We start from the raw sequence: 14,591 nt of genomic DNA on the forward strand, positions 1-14,591 counted from the left end.
CTTGGTAGCTGATAATAGTAGCCCAGGGCAAAAGCCTCAACTTTATTGCTAAGATTTTAAGAGGGAAAATGACCTTAGGAATTACTTGATGATTTACAGTTTGGGAAGCAGTGGTGGCTTGCACTGGCCTAGCTGCTTGTCGAACTACTGTGTAAGCAATATTCTTGATTGCAGCTTTGTGCACTTCATCCTAGGGCATATATTTAAACAGAAGCATGAACTGGTTATGGTTTCAGACTGCAGTGTTGCTGGCTGAACACGCCTGTGCAGTGCTGCTGCTCAGGGCACACCCACCCTAACCTGGATCTACACCTGGGCTCTGCAAGTCACTTCCAGGCAAGGTGCAATCACATGAGGATGAGAAGCTGCAGGCTGGAGAAAGACAAGCACAGTGCAAAAGCTGCACAGGTCAGCTGGAAGAGGAGAATGTATGTAGAAAGTGCCTGTGCATTGCCCAGTCTCTGTGCAGCTCTGTCCTGCTGTAGCTCTAATTTGGGTAGTCCCTGTTCCGCTTAAAAGTCTAACATTAATCCATTCTTCTCTTGGTCATTCTCAAGTTTCTTTCTTAAAGGAAGCATTAGTCAGTATTTTTAGCTCTCAATTTTCTGTTTATTTTTGAGAGAAGTTTTGTAAAGATTCCTTAAGTAATGTTTAGTCTGTTTGCAAAGTCTTATATCAACATGCTTTTGAATTTGCCGTGTCATGTAGGGAGACATAACACACAGGGAGTTTCTTTAACTGTGAAAAGCAATATGGCTCTTGGCAGCTTTGCCTCCCTTTTTGTCTCTTTCTAAGCTGGAAAGTGGATTTATTTTGTTAAAGCCAAGAGACATTTAGAGTTACTTAAGGCCTGAGTAGGAGCTTTCGACTGTTGTACCCTCCCTGTAGCATTCCCATGCCTGTAGAACAGGAGCACTTTGCAAAATCAGGTAATTAGTGCTTCCTTTTTAAAGTTATTAATGACTCTGCCCCAAGTAGTATTAAAGACAATCCTGAATATTAACCTTGTGACCTAAAGGATTTCCTCTCATAAGTCATCTGTTAATTTTTTTTAGCTCTTAAAAATATACATTTTTATTTTATATTCTTCCTGTAGATAACCACTTCTATTTGGCAAATTTAAAAAATTCAACTAAGCAGAGTAAAAAACAGCCATGAAAGAGTACCTCTGAACTTATGTGAATGATGAACATTTGAAGTTCAGAATTTCAGTTTTGCTTTCAGAAAGACAAAAAATATTTTTTTTCAGTTTGCAACAAGATTAAAATAATTCAGGGCACATAATCCCCTTCACAGTGTATAGTCCATGATGAAGTATTTTCAGAAAACTGCAAGAACTTGCAAAAAGGTGTGATAGATCTTGTGTCTGCCTCAATTTGGGTTTATAATAATGATTACTAATTCACTGCTGTGTTAAATGCTGTAGGTCAGGCTAGCTGAATTTTTCTTTCAAAGAGCTTTGGTCTACAGTCAACATTTTGGCTTCATATCCTATGCTCTTCATGTATGTTTTGCCTTTTTTTTTCCTCTTTTTTTTCCCCTCTATTCTTTCCTTTTCCTATCTCTTCTTCCAGTAAGATAAATTACTAATGACCTCTTTGGCCCTGTGTCCTGATGTGGTGAGGAGCTCTACTGACAAATCTACAGACCTAGATGCTTTGTTGTTGTGTATTTTCTTTCTGGAATGAGAAAGTAATAACACAGCTTGTTTAGCTTTTACTGGTTTTAACAGCAGGCATAAGAAAGCTTTTCTTAACATTTTTTATATTAACAGCCCATTCTTAATAGCCTTGCATTCTCTACAAGACTAAAAATAGTAGTCAGAATAAGCATCCTTCTGGATTGTATTTGTGGAGCTGAACAAATGGTTGATATTACCAGCTGGTAACATATGACACCAGCACTAAAATGCTGGTATATATTAGCTATAACCTCATTTTGTGAGTGATCACTCTATTATGCTTTCATTGAGAATTCACATCCTCTTTACTGTTAAAATCTCTTATCACCTTTGATTCAATGCCAGAAGTTTTTTTAGCCTTTCTCTTGCTTTTCCATTTTTAAAATACAGCCTGCAGCAATAAGACCTAAAAATTCATGAGGCCTGAAGGCACTGTCACCCTTCAAACAGCATCAAAGCAACAAAATTACCCAAAGGCTCAGCCCAAGCCTTCCCACCAGCTGGTTTGGCCAGTCATGCTGCCATTTGCAATTCAAGTGTGTGTTCACTGAAAGGGAACATTTACTTTAAGTGTTACTGCCAGAGAAATGCAGAAACAAAAGTCAGATTTTGTCTGCAAACTGTACATGGACAGATCCCTTTTCAAATTGTTTAGAATGTTTGAGGAAAACCTTTTAATGCTTGCTTTCCCTCTGGCAGCTTTATAGGTTTGTACACCCTGAACATAACCTGCTTACTCCAGCTTTAGTTTATGCACATGTAGAAAATTACCAATAGAATTTACAAACTGTGTTAAAACTGTGCATTTACAGTTGCAGTTCACATTAGAAAGAGTATGGTGCACCCAAACACCAGTTGGGCTGTGGTGTCTGATAGCAGCAGTGAGTTTATGAGGCTCCACAAGGCAGCTGGTCTCAGTGTTTGGTGTGAGGTGTGGTCCCCGCCAAGGCAGATGTGTGTGGTTGAAAGGGTGTAACAACTGAGAGAGCACTAACTCAGCTGTAGCAGTGCTGTTTCTTTGCCTGTCCTTTCCTAAATGTAACAGGAGACCCAAAACCTTGACTATTTGTACATTAAAGAGTCACTATCACACAAGGGGTCAGCTGACTGTGTTCCTGTCTGTTTAATTACGGTCTCTGTGTGCTGAACCTTCTAGCAGCTTTGGCTTTTAGATTTGACCACTTCATGCAACAAACTTGTACAGCATATGGCTGTGTTTGGGACAAAGGAGCTGAACCCAGGATGTGTGTGCACACTATACTGCAGCTTGCAATTCAGCTGAAGTATGAACTCATAACCAGTGAGAAACATGGAAATTCCAGGTTTTGATAATTATTGTTGATTTGATTCATTCTCAGTTCTTCAGTCACTGGCTTTTCTTCTGGGCATACAACTGTGGATCTTGTATTTAGATTGTGGTGCTGCTCTTCATACATCTGCACATTTTAGCCCAGTGAGCAATGCTTGCCAGACTATGCTAGATCAAACCACCAAACAAGGTGTTTTAGTATGGGGAGGTATTTTAATACCAATGTTATCTTAGAATCCCATCTGCAGGACTAAGCTGTGCATCTACATGTGATTTCCCTGTAATCCCCTGCATAAGAATGTGCATTTATTGTAAGGCCTCAAAGAGCACAGTCAGAGCTGAAGGCTCCAACCTGCTAGATGATGTGCAGATCTACAATCACTCTTTTAGTCTCTCAGCATCACCCCATTCTTCCCCTTAATTTTCCTCAGTCTTCTTTTAAGCCTTTAACTCTAAATGGAGTTTGCAGACTTCATGGCAACTGGGCAGGATGGGATATCAAGCTAAATATACAAAACAGATAAAAACAGACTTGATAGGGACCCTCTTTTGCCATCTCTCACAGTTAATTTCAGTATCTCTTCACATAGAGGCAGTGTTCATTTTTCCCCTTCCAAGAGTAGTTTCTGATGTTACATCCAACCATATAGCCATGGTTTTTCATGCTACTATAGAGATGGAGCTCTAACTTTTGAATTTTAGTACAGTAGTGCTACTGTTTCTGCTGAGAGCTCTCTCTTGCAACATGCACTAAGAGGTCAAAAGTTAAAATAAATTTAAAATACGCTCAAGGGAAAATTCACCACACGTACTTGACTGTCAGGGTTTGAGTATTTTTCCCCCCTTTTTCTTACTGCTGAAGCATATTAGAGATTTTTATGGTTTTGAGTGTGATCCAGCATTGATACTGTAGCTTTGGAGGAGTGCCAGCAGGGACTCTTACAGAATATCAAGTTTTATACCATCTTATGTAATGTTTATGTGGGTGGGATGTGACATATTGAAATTCAATTTATCGAAATTATTGACATTATATTCATGCTGCCCTGCTGCCAGTGGGGCTGAAATGGCTATGTTTTGTGGTGTTCCTGCTTGTACAGACATAGACACTGGGGGAAGATAGGTTTTCATTAATATTTTTGTCTTATTTTCCACCTATTTTCACTAGTGAACTGGTGCCATTATGCTAAATGCCTATGCTGTGCAGCCATAGGCAAGTAAATAAATAAGGGAAAGGGTCTGAGTTCTTAAAAACAAGGAAAATTTATTCAAGTTTGCATTACTGGTTATGGAACCTTCCTCTAGGCAGGCAGGGTTTAGTTTCTTTTTACACAAAAGGCAGTATCTATTTCCCTCATTAATCCTTTCATTGCAAAACTCATGTTACAACAATGCACAGAAACCACTCTACATGAGTTATGTCTTTTTGATTTTATCAGTCTAATTCAATCAGTGTGCATCTGTATAAAGCTACCCTGAACAATACAGATTTTTTTTTTCCTGTCTAAAAGACAGAAAGAAAGACACATTTGCTCATACCACCATGTTGGGGGAAGGTTGTGTAAGAGGACCCAGTCTCCCAGACAAAATACTGCTTATAGTAAAGCCAATTTAAAAAATCTTATGTCAACACCAAACTATAAGTGAATGTAAATAGAGCTTTATATATTTGAAAAGTCTTTACTGTAGAGGCCATCATTCCTACTAGTTTTCAAGAATAGTTTGAGAAGACTGTCCCCTTGTGTTTTACTGGTATGTTTTAATATGAAATTCATCTTGCTCATCATATGCAGCAGGGAAATCATGATAATCAAATTTATTATATCAAATTATTAATACAATAGTATAAAAGAAAAATACAACTGATACTTAAGAGAATCTTTGAATTCTCTAGGGCACTTGTGACATCTTCCTTTACTTTAGTTTTTCTGTATAGAGGATTCTCAGTTGTTTGTGACACATTTGTTTATGACAGTTTTTTTCTTTAAAATTCCAAAAATCCATTATGGGATTCAGCTTTTCTGTTAACAGGATTATAAAGTTTAAAAAAAAAAAAAAATTAGGTAATATTGCAGTTCAAATAAACTGAAAAAAATTTACACATGCTTTATTTGTGCTTCAAAAATTAGGTTTTTTAGGAAGCCTACCCAATTTGTTTTTGTTCAGCTCATCACAGAATCTATAATCAATTTAGCAAGAAGACACTGAGCCTATGCTTTGAAAGATCCATACATAAATATTGCCATGTCAGTCTACTGGTTGGGATTATGTTACTTGCTGAATGATTGCTACTCATTTTTTGCTAGTATAATCAATAAAAGTGTCACTGAGAAATCTGATCTTCCTTTTCTGCAGGCCAGCTTTGGGTGGTCTCCTTACATCATCTTTTCGGCAGCACCAGGAGTCCTTGGCAGCAGAAAGAGAAAGACGGCGTCAGGAGAGAGAAGAAAGGTTGCAAAGGATAGAACGTGAAGAAAGAAACAAATTCAAGTAGGACCCAAATTTGCTCTCAATATCTTGCTTTGATGTGTGATATATTGACCAATCATTGAGACATTCAACTGCAAAATAATTGAATTGTTGAATAGTTTGTCTCTTTAGATACTTTTCTTGATTGAAGTATCTTAAAAACCGATAGATTAAACACATCACAAATTTTGGCATTTAATAAAAAAATCTACTTTTTTAAAGGCAACCAATTACACTGTCTGGGTATGTACAGAGGCTGGGTTTTATTAGCTAGTATACTCACCAAATTATAATCTCAGTGAGGCATAGGACTTGAAGGTGAAACAGTGGGACAAAGGTATGAAGAAGAGAGGAAGGAACAGCACTGAAGCATCTTTTTGCTTTTAAGTTATGCGAAGTAGAAATGTCTTGCTGTATCACAGTGGTTTTTAACTACTTCTTCCTGCATTTCTGAACATGTGTCTCTTCCTTTGGCATCAACAGCTGACAGAAGGTAATGACCAAAGTAACTGTTCAAATTTTGGCCAGACAAATGTTGTAGCTGAATGCAGTACTTCACATTTTCACATGTGAGAAAATACTGTGTGATGTGGGATCCCAGGGTGTGCTGCCTGAGGATAGTAAGAGACAAGCCCCCTCAACCTCTTCAGTCCATGCCTAGAAATCCCAGCAGAAACATTAACAAAGACTGCAGTGGGCCAAGGATGGATATGGAATCTGTACCTGAAATTGCTTGCCTTCAGTCTGAAGAGTGCACGCTAAGAAATCAATTTGTTTCCTCAAAGACAGGAGAGAAAAGCAAAGCTATTTTTAGTAGTTGAAAGACATAATGTAGTCACTTAAAGAATGGTAATGTAAATGTTTTGCAGCCTTAGAATCGGTAGTTATGGAAAAGATGGCAGAGGGTTTCATGTTAACTTGTTTATTAGTATGCAGGATTGTTTTCACTGTAATCATCCCTTTAGTAAGAAGTAGAAACAAGCTGTGATTCTGTGAATTTGGAAAGAGGAGTAACTCACGAGTGGTTGATTGATATCCTCCTGGCTCCAGAAGATAGCTAGTTTAGAAGGAAATAAGAGGCAGAGGGAAGGTGGAAGAGCACCATAATAGGATCTTTAGCAGCCAACAGCTGCCCAAGTTCTCCTGAAACAGAAACAATAAGGTTGCAGTCTTCCAGCCTCTTCCAAAAACTCTCCCTCTAAGTGGTATCATCAGACTGCAGCAGGATGCCATGGACAGCCAACATGATCTTTCAGAAAGGAAACTCCCAGGCCGAAAAAGCCAACAGGGCATTTGGCAGATTGGCCTGTTTGAATAACAGATCTGCACATTTCAGTAGAGGTTGGCTACAGTAGTTGTTCTGTCACTAAAAGAAGTTTCCTAAAGTCAGAAAAAAAATTCAAAATGTCCATTTTCATCCCTTTATTTCAGAGTCAGAAATTGATTAACTGGATGTCATGATTGTGCTTTATATTTAAGATTATTTTTCAATTCCCAATGTTTTCATCTTTTGGATTTGAGTTTTGTGATCACTCAAAAGTTACAACTTTTGTTTGAGCAGAGGGTCTCCAAAGCCACCAGACTTCACAAACAGACAGCATCCCAGTTGATTAAACAGTCTGGCAGGAGGAAGACAAAGTCACAGCAAGCAGTCATGGGCAGTTTCATAAGAGTTCCTGGGATTTCATTATCATATCATCAGTCTGGCTAGAAACCCAGTCTCTGAAGATGTATTTTTGATTAAAAATAGCACTTGCAATTCAGCCTTTAAACTCGTGAGCTGTACTGGATTTACCATCATGACTCATTTGTTATCTCATTCTTTCCAACTCTGCCTCAAGAACATTGCAGTAGGTTCTGGCACTATTATTGACAAATTGAGGATAATTTAAAGGAGAGCATCACTAGTTGTGAAAGAGCTGGAGGATTAGGAGAGGAGCTACAAAGCTTCATAAGCTACTGCTAAGCAAAGGAATACTTTGCAGAATTAACATTTTTGTCAGTAGAAGGACTACAGTACCCACTGCATATATAGAACAATATGTCCTAAAATAAAGTGTCTATTTTTCAGCTGTAGGGAATAGTGAAAGTTGTCAGAGGGGAAAGAGTAATGTTAAAGTTTGCCTGCTGAAGATTTCCTGGAATACTTTTAAAATACTGTAACAGTATAACCAGTTCAGAATTCAAAGTTTGTGGGGATGTCCTGAAACAGTAATGTGTGCTCCCTGTTAAAGGACTTTTGAAGAGCACTTGCAAGCAGATGTTTGATAGCTGTTGGTATACTAGATGATAAGCAATTTATTTAATAACACAATATAAAGAGGGGGAAAAAAGGAGTTATTAATAAAAGGAGTAGTTCTGAAAAACTTTCTGGTACTCACATCTTACATTGTGAAAGAATCTAGCAGATAAGGTGAAGGTCTCATTAGTTCTGTTGACCATTCAACTAAGTATTAAAAATATATTTTAAGGAAACATTTTGCTGTGATATTGAGACGTTCACTGGCTTCTGCTGTGCTCCGAGTTAGATTTGCATCCATGTTTGTGGATGTGGCAGGTCTGTTCAAAATCATAGTATTCAACCATCCAACAAACTTGACTTGGCAAAAGTTAAATATATGGGTTATTTGAGGATCTGTGGGAGTGGCAGCTGACATAAAAGGAGTTTTTTATCTAAAACTCAGGGTGAAAAATAAGGAAGTGAAAGGATGTTATCTGTCCAGTGATGCTGCACACACCCTCTTGGAATGCAGAATTGTCCTTCTCAGTAAAGGCAGCCTGCTGTCCTGTTTCCAGCTGTGACAACTAAAGTCCACTAAGGAAAGGTTCCTTGGAAAGAAAGCCAGTGGGTTTGCTCACTGCCTCAGTCTATGCTGCCAGGGGCTGCAGTCACTGTCTTGGTGCATTCTGAGATGGAACAAACGAGGGATGGCTGAATAGCACTCATGTGCCTGCTCACTATGGATAAGTACAGTTGATTGAATCTCATTTCAGATGACAGGTTTCATAGCATGCTTCAAGTTTTTCACTTTTTGAAGGTTTTTTGTAATTACTTTTAATGACCTTCCAAACTACGTATCTGATTGTGTATGTATGGATATGTGTATCCACTTTTCAGCAATTTTTGCAAAAGCAAACAGTTCTTTTGACAACAGCCTTCATTATCTCCCATCAGTTTGTGTTTACCACTCTTGGTTTCTCCTACTGTACTTTTACTTCTATAACTTACCTTTTTCTTCTGGTTTCTTCTGCAATTTACTGTAATTCTCTTTCTAGCCGTGATTATTTAGACAAAAGAGAAGAACTAAGACAAGCAAGAGAAGAGAGGTTTGTATTTCATGCATCCATCCTTCCCTATCCTTCCCTCTGGTTGTTTGAACTTCCTATATTCTTTACTGTGGAGCTGTCATATATTTGCATTTTTAACTCTGCTTACACAAAACACTTTTATTCCAAAAGACTTCTATCAGAAAGAAGTTGTTAAAGAGCAGAATGAAGTCCATCTGTAAGCACAGCAATAAATGAAGAGCAGTAAGAATGTTTAAGGATGATTGATGATCCTTTATCTATTTGTGTGGGAAATAAGCTTACCCCATTTGCCTCAGAAATTTACCCAGATTTAGTAGAGTTATAAATTGAGTAAGCCTGTCTTTTTCACCCAGTGGGTCCCAAGCTTTTTGGAGGGTCAGAAAAGGCAACTGAGGATAAAGGAAATTGGGGTCACAAGCATTGCAAAACTGCAGTGACAGGCTGATAGAAACAGTTTGACCCACTCTCAGCATATTTTTATCTTTCAATGCCAAGTTTTCTTTGACGATCTCTTTAAAGATCAGCAAGTAAATTACAAAGCTTAGCAGTGTTTATCATTGGGGCATTGTTTTTGTTTTATTTAAATAGCATATTTAAAAGGGCTGAGGGTATGGGTTTTCTTTTTCCTTGTTTTGTTTTGTTTTGTTTTGTTTTTTGGTTTGTTTGTTTTTTTGGTTTTTTTTTATTTTATTTTGTTTTTTGTTTTTTTAAATTCAATGGACAAGTTTAGAAAGTCTGGGCTAGGCTGGGAAGTATGTGCTTATGAAACCATATTTTTCAAGGTATACTCAATTAAGGACTTTTGCCTTTCAGTAGCTTCATCTCTACCTCTGCCTGTAATTGCATCCTGGAGGGAGTGCTTGTTTTTACCTGGAAAATATGCGAGTTATTGTACAAATAGATGAAAAATCATCCAGAGTGCTTCAGTTCTGCTTTTATGATCCTCTTGAGGTTACTCTCTGGAGATAATTTGGAATTGTCAAGAGTAAGAATTATATTATCAAAATAAGAGTGCAGCCATCTCAAAAATCATTGTATTGCTGTGTTTTTACTTGTCTTTTGGGGTTTTTTTTTTTATGCTTTTGTGTTTTGAATTTTTTACACAGAATTATCATACAGGAGACTGTTTCTGCATACTGGAGTTTTGTATGTTGAGGCTGAAGTAGCTAATATTAAAAATTATTTAACCTCTCTAAGAGTAAGAAAAGGTGGATGGGCTTTCCATTGCACTTCCAGTCAAAACAATTACAAATAGTTTAAAGCATTTTCTGAAATTAAGTCCATCTGAGCATCATACACTGATTTAAGCTGAGTAAAACCTTTTTCCAGTGAGCATGCTCATCTCTAAGTTTTGAAACAAATTACAAGTGAATTCTCCAGAACTTTCAAGTGGTAAGGGAAAATGCCAATGGGAGTATTTTTGGGGAAGTGTTCACCATCACTGCTGTGCAATCTGAGACTATTTCACCATTCATTAGTAATGTTTTGTTGTCCTTAAGGGCTTTTTTGAACTGAGATGTCAAACTATCAGTTCCTACTCATAGAGAGGAAAGACATGTTTGCTTTGACAGCACATAAATATGGGAGAAAACTTCTGCAAATGAAGTCTTGCACCAGTGGTCCATTGCATCAGCATTCTGTAACTACATTTTTACAAACACCTGTGCACAAATGAAGTTTTATTTCCTATAGGAAGATGCATGTTAACTTGTTTTAGGAAAGTGCATAGACTGTAAGAAAATCCTATAGTCAAGATGCCTAAAATCCTAGTTTTTACTAGATATTTATGTTTTCTCCATATCAGTTCTTGCTGCTCAATGATTTGAGGTCTTTTCCCCTTGCTTGGTTGGATGTTTTCCAGTGGTAATTAAAGAATAAAACCAAGGAAGGTGACCTCCCAAGCTCTCTCTGGTGGTACAGTTCAAATGCTCCCCACCTCCATTACTTTGTTGCTACATTGATATTTTCAGTTGCCCTTGGGGCATTACTCAGATACCTAGAGAACTCGAAATGATAATTTCATCTACTTGAAGATGATAAATCCAGTGTTATGCTAATGAGAAATACCAAATAGATAAGCATAAACTTTTGGCTCATTGTATACAAAGAAGAATCAGCATAGCTGAGATGATGTCTGCAGGTTTAAAAGAATATGACAGCATATACAAGGGCAGTTTGTCAATCCTGTGGTGGCTCATCCTTTCAACTCCTTTAGATTCTGGTCTATGAGACCTTGCAAATCAGCTGCTAATATTCATTCATTATTAAGATATTTGTCAGAAACAAAAAATAACCTAAATAATGTCATTTATCAAGTGTGAAGAGTTAATAACTGATTCTTGAACTTTTTTTTTTTTTTTTTTTTTTTTTTATTTCTCAGTAATACCTATTTATTAAGCTTCCCATTTGATTACTAGTTCTGCTGATGTGCTGCCAATGGAGTTGCTGTTCTGGTTCCCTTTTTTATTTCAGTATAATAATCAGATGCATTTTGAAAAGTCACCTTTTGGTGATAGTCTCTGCTTTGCTGGTTGGAGGCAGAGGATGAAGCTACAGAAAATGTTAAAGCACCTGAAAAGAACTGAGGACAATAAAACATCGTATCTCGTCCCATTATAGAAGGATCCATTCAGATCTTTGTTGTAGTTTGTTGGCAAACTGCAGAACCCCCTTGGCAGCAGCCAGCTGGGCTGTACCTGCTGGTGCCAAGTGATCAATTTGAATGGCTCCTCATGAGTCTGGAGTGCCACCTGCTCTGCTTGTGAGGAGGTGGAAGGCACCGTATGTGAGAGACCAGCATGCCAGGAAAGAGTGGCTCCATGAGCTGTAACAAAACATCATGTTGATGCCAGAGAAATGCTTCCCCCTCTATTGAAAAGGCAAGATTCAGTCTCCAAAATTGGCTTCATGTTAGAACTGTAAACAGTTCCTATTTTATAACCATGCAAGTATGTAGCTTGTTATATTTTCATCCAGAGTCTGTAGGGGTTCTTTTTCTTGCAGAATTTGTTCAAAGCCTGTGCATACCTCTGGAGGAATAAAAGAAAATGAGTTTGTTCTTCATTATTGCTGTTTGCAATAAGGCAAATTGCCTCTGAAAACACAAGGACTGCTCTTCAAAGACACTTTTCTGTGCTCTATGTGGATGTTTGCAAATGTGCATGTGTGTGTGGCTAGCATATGTACTAAGCATGTTTGTTACCACATAGGGCTGACTTCTTTATCCTGCCTGCTTTTTCTGCACCCTCTTACACTAATTTGGGCTGTCAGTGATGCAGAAGTGGGGATGAGAGGTGTTCCCTGTTATGAAGTGTTTACAACAGTGTGTTATAAGGAATGGCCAGAGTGTTTCAGGGACATAAGCAGTAGTCTTGATTAACCTGTTTAACAGCTCACTTGTGGATAAGGCAAACAGTCTAAAGCCCAATCCAGCTGTATTCATGAATTTATTCCTTAGCAAATAACGGTGGATAAAATTAGCAGACATCTGGAACAGGCACATATTTAAAAGTTATTTTGGTCGAAATGTATAAAGCATACTATGAAGAATATGATTGGTAGCTGGTCTTAATAAACAGTTAGTGAGTTCTGCCTGCCTAAAATGCAAAACAGATGTATCTTTGTTCTTTTAAAGTGACTTTGATGAATAAACTACATGTGACGTCAGGTACAAGCTATTGGATGTCTGAGTCCGGCAGAGAAATTTTTCAGAATAAAAAAAAGAAACTTTCCATTATAGGCTCTGGAGAGAACAAAGTGAATTCCAGTGCATTGCTCTCAGAGCAAAAAGAAGCAGGTTCAGAATCTCTAGATAGTCTATCCAAACGTTTATTATTGGTATTATTTTCAGGAAGATCTGTTTTTGTCTGCTGCATTTTCTTCTCCTTAACAGAAAGTCTCAGATTTTGGCAATTTCCATCTGTATTAAGGGGCTCCGGGTCTGGAGGGTTTTTTTTCTTCTTTTGTTATTTTTTTCCCCTCCCATTTTAGTTTTGGGAGAGGGAGGGCTGAGAGGAGGAGGAGGAGGAAGAAGAGGAGGAGGTGAAGGAGGAGGGTGAAAAGGAGGACAGACAAATGCTTCCAAAAAAGGAGGACCGTGCAGACAAAATACTATAGCTAAAGGTTCTTTAACTCTGCTGAGTTTTACTTTTGTGCTGTAATGAGAAATTTAACATTTTTCAGGGCAATAGTCTTGGCTTTAGTGTGCACTTTTTGGCAGACTGAGCAAGCAGTCAGTTCAGTGCTGTACCCCTTGTGTCAGGAAGTCAGCTCATTCTCCGCAGGTGTTTCATCCATAAACAAGCATCAGCCACAGGCTTCTTTTTCTTTACGGAAACCCTCTGGAATTTAACTTTCAGATACAAATACTTGGAGAAGTTGGCAGCAGAGGAGTATGAGAAGGAGCTGAAGAGTCGGAGTGTCAGCCGAGGCAGAAGTGAGCTGTCCTTGAATCTGAGATCTCCTTCAGCTCCATCCTCACCTGTACCCAAGTGCATCAGCCCAGCATCCATAGAGTCCCAGGAAGAGCTGAAGACCCCTTCCATCCCGTGTGGAACTCCTCAGCCCTCAGAAGGTAAGTGAAAATGAGGGCAGGGGAAACAATGCTGGGTTTATCACAGTTTCTCTTGGGATAGTGATGATTTTTGATGCATGAATGCAAGAATACCATCTATGAGGTGCCAAAATAAAGGGTCCTGTATTGTTCCATCCTGTCTTCCTAAATTGCCTAATTTTTTTGCATTGATTTGGATATCATGTAATCTGTTCAATAATAGGATACACTGCTAATTGTTGCTATGATTTATACTATCATTGTCTGTTGCTCTTCTAATGGAATAATTAGAAAATACAGAATACAGAGGGTCTTAATTTTAGTGTCATGTTCCTTATATATGAGGAGTTACTGACTACTAGACAAACAGTATTCCTGCCAGCACATTTTGTGTATGTGGATTCTCTGAAAGAAATGCAACAGACGAATGCCAAGATTATAATAACCTTCCAGTAGAGCACAGGCTGAATGTGACAAACTGAACAGGTCTTGAATTGAAGGCAGGGGGAGTGTGTTGATTATTTTTAATACCAAGAAAAACTCTTAAAATTGTAGCACAAGTCATAAAGGACTTAAAAGAGACCACAGACAATTAGTAAGAAGGAAAGTATAACTAGTGTTTGCACGGTTGGTTTGCTGTCATATAATTTATTGGTGTACAGAGAAATGCTTTTTGTGTGTGTTTGTATGTCATTCTGCCACTAGCATCATGTACCTCTCCTTCAGTCCTCAAAACAACACATGCCATACAGATTTATATTTGCACCACATGATGTTGCATTAACATTGGGAGCTAGAATGCATGTTGAGGGCAAATTATCACCATCACTCATTTTTATTTTATTTGATTTCCTGCTACATGCTATTGGGGATTAATGCATTTGTAACTTGCACTGCTTGGTTTTATGGGGTGTTATGGCTGGTAGCATGCTATAAAGCAAGGCAATTTAAGAAAAATGGTACAAATACTGAATGCTGCATATGTTTGTCCTCACCGTACTAAGTAGGTGAAGTTTATTTTATTTAGTTTTATATATTTTCCCAATAATATTCCCCAGTTTTCTTGTTTGGAACCTTAAGAGTCTCAGTGGAATCATTTGAACTTAGGAACCACAGATATTTTCCTCCAATACTGATAGTCAGAAACATCCAAACACCCATTTTATTTAGTGCTATATTGCTTTTAGAGCAAATACGCCGGATTTTTCCACCATTAGGATTTCAGAGCTGGGTAGGGAGCAAGTATCTCTTGTGATGATTATTTTAACATA

The 14,591-nt window shown here is 38.0% G+C and overlaps 1 protein-coding gene across 9 annotated transcripts in view; it reads left to right on the forward strand.

The window, feature by feature from the left end:
- FHOD3 (formin homology 2 domain containing 3) overlaps positions 1-14,591 on the forward strand; it is a 428,715-nt gene that overhangs the window by 290,367 nt on the left and 123,757 nt on the right. For 7 of the 9 annotated variants that reach the window (XR_013773704.1, XM_079301479.1, XM_079301473.1 and 4 more), the window contains exons 15-17: positions 5,346-5,480; positions 8,736-8,786; positions 13,127-13,341. Coding sequence is in view for 8 of the 9 variants with exons in the window: in XM_079301479.1 (XP_079157605.1) it covers positions 5,346-5,480; positions 8,736-8,786; positions 13,127-13,341 (401 nt within the window). In the remaining variant the exon portion in view is untranslated. The remainder of the gene's footprint in view (positions 1-5,345; positions 5,481-8,735; positions 8,787-13,126; positions 13,342-14,591) is intronic. The other 2 variants (XM_079301474.1, XM_079301478.1) reach the window with 1 other exon arrangement.

This window comes from Erithacus rubecula (genome assembly GCF_903797595.1).
Source record: "Erithacus rubecula genome assembly, chromosome: 3".
Classification (NCBI taxonomy): domain Eukaryota; kingdom Metazoa; phylum Chordata; class Aves; order Passeriformes; family Muscicapidae; genus Erithacus; species Erithacus rubecula.